General features: G+C 45.6%; 1 protein-coding gene across 1 annotated transcript; it reads left to right on the top strand.

Moving 5' to 3' along the window:
- The first annotated feature begins 535 nt into the window (after window positions 1–535).
- LOC149313708 (uncharacterized) lies at window positions 536–14,662 on the top strand. Its single transcript, XM_089523023.1, has 12 exons — window positions 536–688; window positions 882–979; window positions 1,284–1,353; window positions 1,443–1,559; window positions 1,893–1,954; window positions 2,185–2,236; window positions 2,444–2,556; window positions 10,323–10,386; window positions 13,798–13,931; window positions 14,040–14,175; window positions 14,272–14,441; window positions 14,581–14,662. The coding sequence occupies exons 1-12, from the start codon at window positions 665–667 to the stop codon at window positions 14,660–14,662; spliced, it is 1,122 nt and encodes a 373-aa protein (XP_089379149.1). The 5' UTR covers window positions 536–664.
- The last annotated feature ends 1,005 nt before the right edge of the window (window positions 14,663–15,667 follow it).

Raw genomic sequence — 15,667 nt, 5'->3', positions numbered from 1 at the left:
TCAGCTATTCCAGTAAGGACACAAGTTTGTACTCACTACAGCGTGTCCTGAGAAGGCATGAATGATCCTGATTTCATGCTACTGTATCTTACCTTGTCCGGGTTCCTTCCCCCCTTTGAGGCCTTGGACCATGACAGATGGACTGGAGGCAGGGCCCGATTTCTTGCCCCAGTGGAAGAGTGTCCAGTTTCATTCTTTTTCTTTTGTTTTGATAGAGGACCCTTGAAGACCAGGATGCAAAATCAGAAGATGCAGAGAAGCAAGAAGTAACTCAAAATCCAAAAGAGCAAAGACAATGTGCTGCTAACCAAATGTATGTGATAAGTTACCAGGATGATGGGCTTTGCAACCTTTATGCCCATGATCATTTCTGGTAGCCAATTCTTTGGGAACAAGAAATTCTGCCCATGTCTAGAGGGCTTTGAGATTCCTTTCCCAAGTTATCTTGGGAATGGTAACCCATTTGTCTGGGTGAGTTTATGTTCTACCCATAAACTCACCCAGAGGTGAAGAGGGGTCTTCGGGACTTGGTGTCTTCTGTTACTAAGATTACCATGATTTTATATTTGTGGACTAACTAGACATTTTGTTGAAGGTCTCTTTCTCCCCTCATTTTAGCCTCCCAGAAGTCCAAGGGCAGGATACTGAGGAAGGCATCTGTCCAATGGAGAGTCTCTCAGCTATTCCAGTAAGGACACAAGTTTGTACCCACTACAGCGTGTCCTGAGAAGGCATGAATGATCCTGATTTCATGCTACTGTATCTTACCTTGTCCGGGTTCCTTCGGCCTTGGACCATGACAGATGGACTGGAGGCAGGGCCCGATTTCTTGCCCCAGTGGAAGAGTGTCCAGTTTCATTCTTTTTCTTTTGTTTTGATAGAGGACCCTTGAAGACCAGGATGCAAAATTAGAAGATGCAGAGAAGCAAGAAGTAAATCAAAATCCAAAAGAGCAAAGACAATGTGCTGCTAGCCAAATGTATGTGATAAGTTACCAGGATGATGGGCTTTGCAACCTTTATGCCCATGATCATTTCTGGTAGCCAATTCTTTGGGAACAAGAAATTCTGCCCATGTCTAGAGGGCTTTGAGATTCCTTTCCCAAGTTATCTTGGGAGTGGTAACCCATTTGTCTGGGTGAGTTTATGTTCTACCCATAAACTCACCCAGAGGTGAGGAGGGGTCTTCGGGACTTGGTGTCTTCTGTTACTGAGATTACCATGATTTTATATTTGTGGACTAACTAGACATTTTGTTGAAGGTCTCTTTCTCCCTCATTTTAGCCTCCCAGAAGTCCAAGGGCAGGATACTGAGGAAGGCATCTGTCCAATGGAGAGTCTCTCAGCTATTCCAGTAAGGACACAAGTTTGTACCCACTACAGCGTGTCCTGAGAAGGCATGAATGATCCTGATTTCATGCTACTGTATCTTACCTTGTCCAGGTTAGCACAGACGCTGAACTACCCTCAGTTTCAAAGGCCTCATATGACACTGACCCCGGAGAGACAGAGGACATTCCAGCACTCCAAGAAACGGACACATCTCCTACGCAGAATGTGGTAAGAAAGACAAATTTATCTTGTCCCTCCTGAAGCCCCTTCAGACTGCTTTGTTCCCTGCTTGACCATCAGAGGTGAGGGGCATTTCTCATAACACCACCTATTCTAATATAACATTACCTAGAAGTTGCTGTTTGTGGCCCTTGGGTTTATGGCCCACGGGTTTACAGTCTAAAAAGACATGAAACAAAAGGAGAAGGGAATGGTAGTGAGGAAGTTGATGAAGTCCAGTGGTTCTTCTCTCCCTCTGAAGCCTGGGCAATGCCAGATGGACTGGAGAGATAGAAGAGTGATAGAAGAGTATCCAATTTCATTATTCTTCCCTCTTGACAGACCTTGATCCAGGTTCAGCCAATACGATTAGAAAACACAATCAATGTAGAGGAGCAACACAGGTAACTTTATTTCTGGTTTAAGTGTCTGTGGGTCCAGCCAAAAAGGAATGCTTTCCCATATCTCTGAGTGTGCTTATTTTCTGGCCTCTTATTTTTTCTGCTGTCAGCAGAAAATGAAGCTGGTATCTTGAATGTAACTGAGGGATGAATGTAGCTGGGTTCTTGGGCCTGGTTTTAGATGCAGCAGTACTGTTTACATTTCTTATCACCTTTTATTTACCTAATTTCAGCCTCCAAGAAACACAAGGAACCCATGAAGGCACCTGTCAAACAGTTCCCATGGTAAGGAAATTGTTCTTGGTAACAATTCAAAGTGCCCAAGAGTGTCCTGAGAAGGTATTCTCATCTTCCAGGACATGTCCTACATTTCAACCTCCTGACCGGGAGGAATTCCAAAATGTCCTTCATTACAAACATGACTAGAACCCATGAATGTACATTACTATTAGTGTTTTTTGTCTTTATTTTGCTTTCCTTTGATTTTAAAAGGAAACCCAGCAGCCACCAAATGTTGAACGATCATGGGTAGCCGCTTCAGAAAACGCAAGCTCCGATGAGAGTGACTCGTCCTCGACTGAGTACTCTGTGACCAGTTCAACAAGGTAATACTAGGCTGAGAGAGTGTGACTTGCCCAAGGTCACCCAGGGGGTTTCCATGGCTGAGCTGGGAATCGAACCCTGGTCCCTAGAGTTGTAGCCCAACACACAAACTACTACACCAGACAGGCTTTCATAATAGATCCCATAACCAAAATAAAAAACAACCACAGTGGGTCCATTACCTGAAGCTGAGAGCGTGTGGTCATCCAGCAAGCTTACATGGCTGAGCTAGGATTTGAACTCTAGTCTCCAGGGTCATAGTCCAACGCTCAAACCACTAGGTTTTCCTAAATACATGCCCAGCTTTTTGTGAGAACTGATATGTCCTTGCGGGGTCTAGCAATTGCCAAAACCTGAGAGGCCAAAAAAACCATTATGCTGCCTGAAGGAGGATACACAGTCAAGATAGGTATGCCCAAAGCCAGATGGGTTACTTTGGCTTTGAGTTTGCAGATGTTCCAACAAGCACTCTGCCCATCTCTATGGAAAGTGATCTTGTTGCACCTTTGGGGATAATTGAAAGAAAGAAGGTAGCATGAGTTATTGTAGATCTGAGCCGACATTTTAAATGCTTAAGTCTAGGAAAGCTCATGCCACCAGTTTCTTTCCGTTAGTCTCAAAGATGCTTCAAGATCCCTTTGCATACTGATTTTCTGGATTAAACATATCCTTCCCATCCCTTGCAGTCAAAATACCATAATGACATAACAAATACTTAGCACTTTGCCTCCCTTTTGCGACAGCTAAAAGCTGCTGTCTAAAGCAGCTGCCTAATTTCTCCAAATGGGCCATTGTTTTGGGACCTGAGGATGCAAAATATCCCACAAGCGTCTCTCTTCCTGCCTGGCAGCTAAAAAAACAGAATCAGAGGCAGTTAACTAGCCAACAGGTTGCTGTTCTCCTCTTGTGACTCCCCAACTTGCTGCCTTTATAACATCCTTTATATAAAATGACAAAATCAATGTTTGCTTTTGGGATATACTTTTTGGGGAATATTTTCAAACTCTGGTTGGTTGAAACTGGATGCAGTAGAGAGTATAGCTGACTATACATGCTACACTGTTTGTTACATGGGACTGTGAATGTAAGAGGGAAAGGTCTATGACCCCCCTTTCCCCCAGCATGGCTACTTGGGGGGAAAGAGAAGGGACATCTGGCCTTCTGTTCCGTATGGCTTCCATCAATCCAGATATTTGGGTAAGTTCTGTCTCTGGATTTGAAGTCATTGCCAAGAGCTATTAGTAGCAAGATGGTGGGGTGGGGTGGTTTTCTGCAGTACATTTCCATGATTTCGTATCAATGAAATGCATAGATATAGGATGGGGGCACCTGGCTTGAGAAGACAACATGTGAAAGGGATCTAGGAGTCTGTAAGGATATCTGCTCAAATTTGGGGGAATATTAATTAGCTCAACACACCAATATTGGGCTCCTTACAAGTACCCATTCTGGAACAAATCCCAGCAGTGTTTACCAAGGGAACTGACGCAAAGCGTCTTTGAATTTTAAGCTAGTTTATTGATGCACAGGCTTTGGGATAGTATATCAGAGTTCAGAATCAGACTGGCATCAATAGCCAAGAGAAAGAATCAACGTCCAAATTTCTTCAGGTCAGGAACCAATGTCCCTGAAATTTTGTGTATGGACCAATGGCCAAGCAATCTTTATGTAGGAACCAATGTCCCTGGGTCAGTGTGGGTGTGGTATGGTGGTGTAGGATGTGTATACTAACATGTCCATCAAGTGTGAGCCAGATCGGAGAAAGTGTGGTGAAGAGTTCTGACTTTGTTCCGGAATGGACAAACCAAAAGTTCTGGAAGTGGTGCCTTGGTGCGCCGCTGGCTGTTGTATGGTGCTGTACCACCAGTGGTTAGAACACACCAGCATCTACTGAGATCAGGGTTATGCACTCTGGATGCATAACCAATGTCTATGAAACTACAGCACAACAATGTTAAGGGTGCAGGAACAAAAGGTTGCAGCAGGAACCGGGAATTGAGATACACGTATGCCTTGCATGGCTGCATAAGCAGTGTCTGTGAGTTGGCCAAAGTCTGCTGAGATTGTAAGCATTAGTGTCTGGGTAAGAGAGCCAAAACGTTGCGATAGGAACCAGAAATCAAAGCTGTGTTCATACTTCTCCAGGTAGCATGAACAGTGTCCCATAAGGCTGCAGCCCTATGTTGCTTGGTCTTTTGGAATGCAAGCATCTCATATTGGTTCGTTGATGACCAGACACGCTGTCACCTGTGGAGTGCATCTAAAAGAAAAACTAGCGCAGTAGTGCAGGGATGCAGATGCGGACCAGGAACAAATCGGGATTCATAGTTTTCAAAGCACCATCTGGATGAAGCACTTTAAGGAAGGACACTGAGTGCGTCTTGGAGGATATCTATGGAGGACATCAACCATGACAGGAGAAAAAGCCAGATGTCTTCTGGTATAGCTGTGCATCTCCACATTGCGGCAGCTGTAGTTGCGGCTCCGGCCTGCATCTTGAATCAGAAACTGAGCTTACCTTCTCAGAAGGTTCTTAGAAAAAAGAGGACAAAGATAGTGTAGTGTGAAAAGAATAGATGTTCAATTATTTTCTTGCATGGGGGAAGATGGGAAAGAGGACAGCATGTCATACTTTCCCCCCTGTGACGTTACTGAAAGAGACAGCCTTTCCAATCTGTGTCCATGGGCTGTGGAAATTTTGGACAGAAGCTTTTAAAGGAACTGAATCTCATGCAAGAGAAACATGTCATTAAAGACCTGAGAATAGGATCAGAGTAAACATACAATGAATAACAGATTAGTAAAACTAGCTACCATTAGTAACACACACACACACACACACACACACACACACACACACACACTCATTTTCTTGAGAAGAAAAACCCCAAATCAACAAAAGGGAGAAGAAAACCAAGGCGGGGTACAGACCGCCGCTTTGCAGCGGTCTGGCACCGCCGCCAGAAGGTCCGCGGGGGAGCCGGAGCCTTCAAACGGCCCGACTCCCGCGCGGACCGAAAAAAGAAGCTCCAAAATGGAGCTTCTTTTTGCGTCGCGTTTGCGACGTAGCGAGGCGCCAGGGGCGCGCTCGCTACGTCAGCAGCGGCGCGACGCGTCTGGACGCTGTGCGTCCGATGCGTAAAGATGGCGGCGCCCATGTAGAAGGGGCGCCGCCATCTTGTACGGACGGAGTCCGTACTAGACCATGGGGCGTCTAAAAGAGACGCCCCTTTTTTAAAATGGGACGTCCGGAGGACGTCCCAAATGTCCGTGTAGAAAGCCCCCAAGTCTCTATTTAATATATGGACCTCGCTGCCACCGTCCATCAAGGCCTCAGCAGTCGAACCTCTGGTTTAAAGGGTGAGGCCAGTTCTGTGCTCGCTGCGCTCCACCAGAGAAATCCATTGCACAGGCTGGAAGGATACATCCAACGTGATCAGTGCGCTTGTAGAAAGCCCGGATGAGTCCTTCCTGAATCTTCATTCACGAAGTAAAGCCAAGAAGAAAAGAAGATTTTATATATATATAAAAATAAAAGGGTAAGGTAACCTGAAGCAGTCCCAAGAATTAACCAAAAGTCCTATTAAAAATAAAACTGCACAATGTGTCTACCGAAGCAATTTGTGCTTCTTGTTGTTGGATCTGCCCAGAGCCTGTAGCAGCTCTGATGGACCAGCAGAGGAACATCTCCTTAGCATTTGAAGAGAACCTTCTTTATCCTTCAGGTCACTAACTCTCAGCCCAGAGAAGGACCCAAAGAGCACTATACATTTTTTTTCCAGGTCCACCTTTTGGATGGGGATGAAGAGAACTCCTGAGCATTTTGAGAGTGCAGCAGGCCTGGGAAAGATGCACAAAAGCATATAGCAAGCAAAAACTTAATTCATTTTCAGCCACCTGAACTCTGAAGAGGTTGTGAGAGAAAACTCTTTTGAAACTAGTTTGTGGGAGGTAATTAGCACTTGAAAGGGTGCTTTCTTTAATCTAAAGCAAAGCCATTTAGAAAGGACTGTAAAAGCCCCAACTGAAACAACTCACCCCTCTACTTGGGAGACAAGAAAGAAAACCAAGTCAAGAGGCCAGAGCATGTAGCTGATTACACTCTCACGGCTACAAAAGTTAAACAATTATGAGCTAAGAAAATGAAATTACCTTAGCACAGTAGAAGACTGAGAGAGATGGAAATGAATCTCCCTAGCCCTCTTCAAACAGAACAGCGAAACCTACTCAGATAGACTGCACTCGGCTAGTGAGGCTCATATAACAGAAACATGAAAGTCAGAAAGCAGAGGAAGATGAGGGGAGTCCTTTTCCTCAACAAACCCCTGTATCTTACCCAGAAACATAAAAAAAAAAAAGAAGCATGGTCTTACTGCTGTTTTCAGGAGCATGGATTATACAGTGTAAGAAAAACCAAACATGCAACAGAGATGTAAGCACAGAAGCAGAGGGCGGTTCTCTCCCTCAGATTCCCCAAAAATACAGATGAACAAGCAAATAAACTAACCGGATTTTATTTTTCTTTTCTTACGGCTTGGGTGGTAAAAAGGTTTGTAGTCAGCAAGCTATCACTGGGGGTGATGGAACACGCAATCCTTTTTGCCATGCTAGAAAGATCTGCCTGGCCCAGTCTCTCTCACAGTTTGCTGTGTTATGCTTCTCAGGGAGAGAGAGGACAAAGGGACTCTGGAGCTGATCAGCCACATGAAGAAGAACTGAGATGTAGTGTTTTCTAAGCACCACCAAGTACAAGTTTTAACTCAAAAGGAATGCTCATGTTATTTTGTCTATAAGATTTGCACACTCACAAGGAACCAAACTATGGCCTGTTACAGACTGCCAAAATAAAGCTGCTTCGGGTCTCTTTGGAGGTATGCTATTTAAATGATGCATGCATCCTAAGAATCCAGAAGCTGCACCAAAGCTGCACTCCAGTGCTTAGGAATGGAGTGTGGCTTTGGCGCAACCTCCAGACTCTTAGGACCCATGCATCATTTAAACAGCATACCTCCAAAGAAACCCAAAGCAGCTTTATTTTGGCAGTCTGTAACAGGCCAAAGGCTCTCTCTATTTCAAGCCAGGCTGTCTACCAAGCTGTAAAAAGAGATCTGTAGTTTAGCCAAGCACAGCCTTCTAATTTAACAAAATGTTAGGTCTTTTGCTTACAACCTTGATCACATGAAGGTTGTCTCGCCAAAACAATCACACGCAACAACAGAACAGGCTAGCAAATCATGGAGGCTCTGATATATTAAGGGGGAAAGGGGGGAGGACTACTTTAAACAAAGACAAACTCCTTTATGAGATGGAAAATCAACATGGGAGAAGCTGGCTGGAAAAGAGATGAAGACAGGATCCTTAAACAAAGTGATCTAGCCGAAGATATTGCGGAGGGAGGTTTATACTTATCCTGGATCTTGAAATGGTTGGAGGCTGTAGTGGATGAATTTTAAGAGAGCAAACTTTGAAGGACAGCACTGGTAGGACTCTTTGAAGCAACATTCTCACATGGAGGCCTGCCATAAGTATCGGAGTTGCCAAAGAAGCCCATGACTGGCTGAAGGCTGCTGGTTTCCCCAAGTATGCGCAAATGTTTGAAGATATGCAATTTCCTGTTGACATCAACTCTGTGAGAAAAGATCATGAATTTTTAGATAAAGATGAAATGGAATCCTTGTACAGACGGTTGAATACATTGAATAAATATGCAGCAATGAAAGTAGAAATAAATCGACCAAGAAAGCGGAGTGATGAATCTGAAGAGGATGACCCTTGTGCAATAAGCAGCAAATGGACCTATGAAAAACATACTCAGAGATGGTCTCGTTTGGGGAGCTCAGAAGGTTCTGGTGTGCCACTTCCTGACAATCTGAGACTCAACATTGCTGGCAGTGGGGATATAGTCTTTTCTGATCATGGGGAGAGAAATGATGAATTGTCTGTCCACAGTTCCAGCAGTGGAGACAGTGACCTAATCAGCTTTCCAAAAACCTGTGAGGAGGCAGAGGCAAGCAGGAGCTCTTCAACATGCTCCTCAAATAAGTTGGCATCACCTGACTCCACCTTCAGCTACTCTCCCTCTCCTAGTGAAACCTGGAATATAATTAGTGAAGACTATACTCTTGGATAAACCTCCCCATAAAAAAGGAAGGAGTTTCTTAAAGAAAATGGAAAAGTTGCATCTGCAAAGTAGCAATTTGAAGAGTCAAGGACATTCAAAGGCCAAGCCCAATCTTATCGGACCCAGGGACGTAGCTAGGATTTTAGGAAGGGGGGGGGGGGGTCCAGACTAAGTGCCACCATTATAATGGGGCTTGGGATTTTCATTAACAGTGAAAATCATTTGGCAAATGCAGGTGGATGTTATAGATACACAGTATTGCATATATAATAAGCTAGAAGTACCACCAATATATCAGTATATATATTTTTTAACTTTCATTTCCAAAACTATATCTTGACTGCTAAATAGCAGCTTTTTAATTAAGGTCAAATATTCCTTTCCTGTGGCGAAAGATTGGAAATGTCACTGAACATCTTTTTTCCCCTTCAAACTAAACAATGGCCAAATTGCAGAAGTTTCTTTTTAGAAATGTTATACAACAGACCAGAATGAAATCCTTAATGCCACCTGACCACATTCAGCAGTAATAATTATGTGGGGTTTTTTCCCCATGGGAAAGGGGGGGGGCATTTCTGTTCTTGATTGGATGGCCCTTTTAATTCTTGGATGTTGACTGCTTCTTTGAGGACTTGGGCTATCAATTCTCTAATTGTTCTCTTCATTTTAGTGGGGGTGCCCTTAGCATCTTGGGAACTTGAGAAGGCTTTTCCTTCCTTGTGTCGCCTGCCTATGGCTTGGTCTAGGAGATCCATCAGTTATGCATTGGGCTTCCCATCTAAATCCCAGTTTACGGAGTTGTCTCCAGATTGTGTTTCAGATCTCTAGAAGCAATAGTCTGAGGTCCTTTTTGTCTCTACTATGCTCTGGGTTTTCACAGGGTCCATTGGGACATCGAGAGCACACTCCTGAGGGGGTTCATGGCTTTCAGTTGGGGGCCCATGACTCTCACTTGGAATGCATGGAGCCCCAGATGCATTATGGCTGCTGGGTTTTTATATGCCCTTTGGCACTGTGTTCCTTTGCTTAATCCTTCACATCTGTTGTTGCATGCTCCTAGGTTTTATCCTCGACTTATCGTATCAAAACCCATAATCTTGGCCCCAAAACCTGCCCTCGACTTATATATGAGGTCGACTTAGAGTCAAGAATATACACTACATTCATTACTGGCCAGTCCAAAAAGAATTAAATGGATTTATTACTATTGCACTTAAGCAATGCAACTCTCAGAATCAGAGCCATTATGAAAATGATGCCACATAAATAGCACACTGCAGGAATAAAACAGTGATATGACAATTTAACTGCCATGGCTCAATGCTACACAGTTATGGAATTTGTAGCATTGGGAGACACTTAGCATTCTTTGTCAGACAGCTCTGGTGCCCCAACAAGCTATAATTCCCAGAATTCCATAGCGCTCAGCTGTGGCAGTGAAAGTAGTGTCAAACCGGATTATTTCTGCAGTGCAGATGTGTCACAATAAATCCCACAAAACTACAGTTCCCAGAATCCCGTAGCGTTGATCCAGGGCAATTAAAAGTGGTCCCAAATGGATTATTTCTGCAATGGCACATTAAATTCTACAATGGTTCAGTTCCCAGAATTGGAAATCCCACCTCCTTTTGTTTCTCTTCTGCACAGCACCTTGAATGAAGATATAGATGTCCCCATCGTTTCTCAACAGTCCCAATTCAGTTCAGAGGAGGTAAGTAAGAGAGAGAAAAACCCAAAGCTCACTAGCTTGTTTACCTGCCTCAGGGTGGCTCTTCCATAGAGCTTTCAGGAAGATTTGGCCTTAGGTAGGCTGGGCTAGTCAGTGTTGCGCCCATCCAGTTCACATCATATGTGAACATCCTGGAGAGAGGCAGGGACGTAGCTAGGATTTTAGGAAGGGGAGGGGGTCCAGACTAAGTGCCACCATTATAATGGGGCTTGGGTGTGGCGGTGCAACAGCACACACCATTCATTTTTCTAATGGAAGGGGGGGTCCAGACCCCAAGAACCCCCCCTCCCTTGGCTATGTCCCTGAGAGAGAGCACATGAATGCAGCCAAAGGGGTCCTGACTCAGGTGTTTATCAGATGAGGTTTCTGCAGCTCAGATCTGGGGCTTCTGCAGAGTATGCCATTCGCATTGACATGATAAGGAGAATGTATTTTCACACTTGGTAGCTTTAAATGTGAGCCCCTTCCATGGGACTTGCGAACTGAATCCTTACTGACTCCTCATTTTGTGGCGATTTGGCGAGTTCGCTAAATAAGTGGATTGACACAATTCGCATTGGGGCTCAGTTCGAACTCACTGCGAATTGGTCTGGTGTGGAATCTCGATCCTGAACACGATCGCAAGACCCCCAGGTTGCAAATATCCCATGATGCCCTGCTGAAATGTGCCTCATTTACTTCTGGTGGCTCTTTTTGCTTTCAGGGCAACCGGGGCTCCACTGGAGCTCTCTCTCTGCTTCCTCCCTCTTCCCGATGCAACTTTGGCCCTTATCAGATGAGTGTGGAACTGGGGGTCTTCTGCACTGGGCGATTCGAATTCGCGTTATTTCGCAAAGTACTGTCATACCTGGGAGTCCTTCCGCATTGGCATGATTCAAATTGGCCAATCCACATTCACGCGAAGTGCATTCAGTGCAGAATGTTTTGTCACACCGGTGCTCAACATGAGGATTGGCCGATTCGTATCGGCCCCCTCGCACATGCTCAGTGGTGCCCTGCATGGGTTGCGACCTTAAACGCTTCCGGGGTGAAAGGGGAGGTCACGTCATGACAGCCCGGTAAACAGCTGGAGAGCCAGCTCATGCACATTAACAATCGCGATACAACGTGCCCTCTCTACATTCCTCTCTGTTTCCTCTCTACATTCCTGCTTGGTTTTAACGTTACCATGACCTTCCCTTGCAACAAATTAGCAATGCCCGGTTCTACGTGTGTGTGTGTGAGTGTGTGAGTATGTATTCTGGGGGGGGGGGGGGGGGAGAAGCAGTTCCAGCGGCTGTCAAAGAGGCTGGATGGCCATCTAAGTAAATGGGGATGCTTTGATTAAGAGTTCCTCCTCCTCCTCTCGGCTTGGGATCCAGCCTGGGCTGCATCCCAGGCAGGGAACAGGCGCGGGGCCGCTAGAATCGCGGCGATCGCCGCCGTTCCAACGGCCTCCTCCTCCCGGCTTGAGAGGCAGCCTAGGCTGGCTCCCAAGCCGGGAGGAGGAGGAGGAGGCTGCTGGAACCGCGATTCCAGCGGCCCCCGCGCCTCTTCCCTGCCTGGGATGCAGCCAGGGATGCCTCTCAAGCCGGGAGGAGGAGGAGGAGGAGGCCGCTGGAACCGCCCCCCCCCCCCCGCTTCCCTGGAACCGGCAAGAGGAAAGACCCACCAGAAGTAAAAATTGGAATCTGGGGGTCTTGCGATGGAATTCAGGACTGGGTAGTCACACCAGACCCATTCGCACTGAGATCGAACAGAGCCCCAATCCAGGATATCGCCAATCCCCTTATCAGCGCACTGGCCAACACGCTCCAAAAAGAGGAGCCAGTACGCATTCAGTTCGGCAGCTCGCGCATTCACGTGAGTGCAGATTGGGCCATTCGAATGCTGGTATGATGGTATTGTGCGAAATAACGCGAATTTGAACCACCCAGTGCGCAAAACCCCCAGTTCCACACTCATCTGATAAGGGCTTTTGACAGAGCAGCCAGGCTAGCAGCCCTTTCTCCCTCTCTGCCTCTCTCTCCCTCCCACACACAGATCCCTGGCAGCAAAATTCAAAGGGATCTTGTGTCAGAGCCCCATCCATTTCATCCTCATGTACATCTATCCAAAGGATGTATACTAATGTTTGCAAAATAGATGTAAAGGAAATGAAACATGAGGATGGAGGGAGAGATGGAACTCCCAGAATTCCATAGCCTCGAGTCAAGGACCCCACAACAAACTCCAACTCCAATAATAGTAATACTTTATTTTTAAAATAATAATTTATATAATAATAATAATAATAATAATAATAATTTAGGTTACTAGTTGGTCGAGGCATCAGAGCTCTCTGGCAGAGAAGGCTCATGCACATCTACATCCAACCTCCTGTCAATCTCAACATCTATCTCACACACACACATACACACACATACACTCATATATATATTTTCACACACACTCACATATATATGTACACACACACACATATATATATGTATATATATATATACACACACACACACACATATATATGTATGTATATATATATATATAAACACACACACACTCATACATATAGACACACACACACACATACACACACACACACACACACACACACCAGAGCTCTCTGGCAGAGAAGGCTCAATGTCTCTGGACACTACAGTTCCCAGAATTCCATAACACTGAGCCAGGACAGTTAAACTGGAGTTAAACTGGTTTATCTCCCCAGTGTGGATGCAACCTAACAGAAGGCAACTGAATGACAGGAGGATGGTTGTAGATAATATATAGATATAGATATAGCTCTTTAAGGGCTTTTGGACTTCAGCTCCCAGAATACCAGGCTATTGGCCCACATGGCTGAGGCTTCTGGGAGCTGAAGTCCAGGATCCTTTAAAGGGCACAGTTTGGGGACCACTGGGATAGATATAGATAGATATAGATGTGGATGAATTGGCTGGTGCTCTGACATGGAAGACTCTTTGAATTTGGCTGCCAGGGAAGGGAAACTAGAAGGGAGGAAGAAAAAAGGGGCAGCTGTCATTCAGATGAGGCTATCATTCACATGAAAGTGGAGCCTGGCTCCCTTCTTAGCCCCGAAAGTGCAAAGGTTCAGGATGCCTTCAGGGCCCCACTGAGCATGTGTAAGGGTCCCAATTCGAATCATTGAATCCCCCATGGCATGCACTGGTGTGGAACTACAATTTGCACTCACTCCTCTTTCCCTGAATCGTCCTCAGTTCGGAAGGGCAACAGAAGAGCAACCAGGTATGAAAATACATTCTCCTTATCATGTCAATGCGAATGCCCCAATCTGCAGAAGACCTCAGTTCCCCAGCAAACAAGCCTTCTCAAGGCTTATAACATACATCAAATGGGATTTAGCTAATATTTTTCTTTTTCTTTCTTCCCCAACAGAGGCATGCCTGGCTGCATAGTATGTGCCAGAGATTCGCCACTCTACCCGACGACAGACGCTACTTAATGGCAGAGAACGTGGTCAAGAGGCATTTGACAAGTGCGATAGAACATTGCTTTGAATCGGATGAAGAGTAGGCATATCACCTCTTTTTCTGTATATCTCAGGGCCTAACCCTTCACCTCCTCCTACGTCCAAAAAGGATCTGACTTCTCCTTTCTTTCCCTGTTTCCCCTGACAGAGAGTGTCTTGACTTCTTTGCTGCGATGGCTACAAGGTCAAAATGCAACAAGGATGTTGTACTCCGCTTCCTTTTTGACAAGATGAAAGAGGGCACTTGGTTGCCTGAGGAAGGAGAGGAAAAGCTGAGATCTAAGGTACCACTCTTCCACAAGGTAGCTCTCATCTGTACCTTGTCTTTGTCAGTTGACCCTCTAATTCTACACAAATGTTGTTCTCTTATCACTCTCCAGGTAAAGGCAGTAAGAACCCTGACATCCATCATAAAGAGGGTCTGTGATCCCAGGATGCTGATGTCCTGGTATGACTTGTTAAATTCTGCTTTCCTGGACATTTATATGGAGCAGCCCCGCAGATCTGAGGAAGATGGTGTTAAGAACAGGGAAATCTACCTGCATCCAAAGTAAGGTTGTTTTACAAGCAGAGGGCTTGTGGGGGGAATAGAGAGAGGATAGTGGTGAGTGGTAAGTCCACTTGATGGGCTTAACAAACAGGCTTTTCTCTCACCTCTTGTTGAAGTGACAATCGCTCTCTTGTTACAGAGAGATACGATACGTTATGCAGTTGCTGAAAAACAAGCATCAGGCCTACATAAACCAGATTTTACCAGACGTTGCTGATTGAAGCAGATGTTCCTTTTGTCCACGCGTTACTGTACTATGCAATCTTCTACTGTGCTGTTACAATCTGTGTGAACATGCTGTGCCAGGTGAAGGAGACAGATGCCATTACAACACCCCCCCTTGGCCTGTGTTGAGACAGTCTTGTTTGGCAGCAATAGGTGGATCTGTTTGCCCTTCCACTATCTCTACTACTATGCAAGCATGGACCAGGAAGGCAATGAGACAAGCCAGGAAGGTGGACTGAGACAAATCAGGATGGAGGCTTCACCAAGAACAGTTGGAACGGACAGCTCTGGGTGGAAACCCTGGCAGCCCCCCCTCTGCCTTCCCTCTTGGGCTTATCTGGGTGGGAGGTTCGTTGGTTGGGCTGGGATTGCATGGTGGCAATGTAGCATCACCCCCCAAGAGCATTCATCCCCTTCCATAGCTGGAGTATGGTGGAGTCTCCTTCTTTGGAAGTCTTTAAGCAGAGGCTGAATGGCCGTCTGTTGGGAATGCTTCAGTTGTGAGTTCCGGCATGGCAGGGGATTGGACTGGATGGCCTTTGGGGTCTCTTCCAACTCTAGGATTCTGGAAGGAAATACCTTAGAGAGGCTGCTATCTCCCTTCTCTCCTGCGCATAGCTGGGTAGTCGTTTTGGCTTCTGGGGTGGGAAGGCAGAGAGCAAAGCAGTACTATTGATGATTTTGTTTGGCTTAGGGTTCTTGCTAATTAGCTTACTTGCTGTCCACCGCTATCATCTTTGGAATAGCGGTATATAAATAAAACAAATTATTATTATTATTAAAGTAGTATACCCTTCCCTCCATATTTGTGGTGGTTAAAGGCGAAAGACCCCCACAAATATGGAAACATCACTAATAACCCTTCCCTCCATCAGAGGGCCCATGCGGGTCCCCTCCGGAGCACTGTCATGCCTGGATAACCAATCTGGGCATGTCAGGAGTGGAGAAAGACCTCCCCTGGTCCCTCTGAACCCCTGCAATTCTTTAATTCCCAAATTTTC

This window comes from Sceloporus occidentalis, unplaced genomic scaffold (genome assembly GCF_023333645.1).
Source record: "Sceloporus occidentalis isolate IW3139 unplaced genomic scaffold, rSceOcc1.0.p SCAF_4, whole genome shotgun sequence".
Lineage (NCBI taxonomy): Eukaryota > Metazoa > Chordata > Lepidosauria > Squamata > Phrynosomatidae > Sceloporus > Sceloporus occidentalis.
This window is presented reverse-complemented; position numbering and strand designations above follow the sequence as displayed.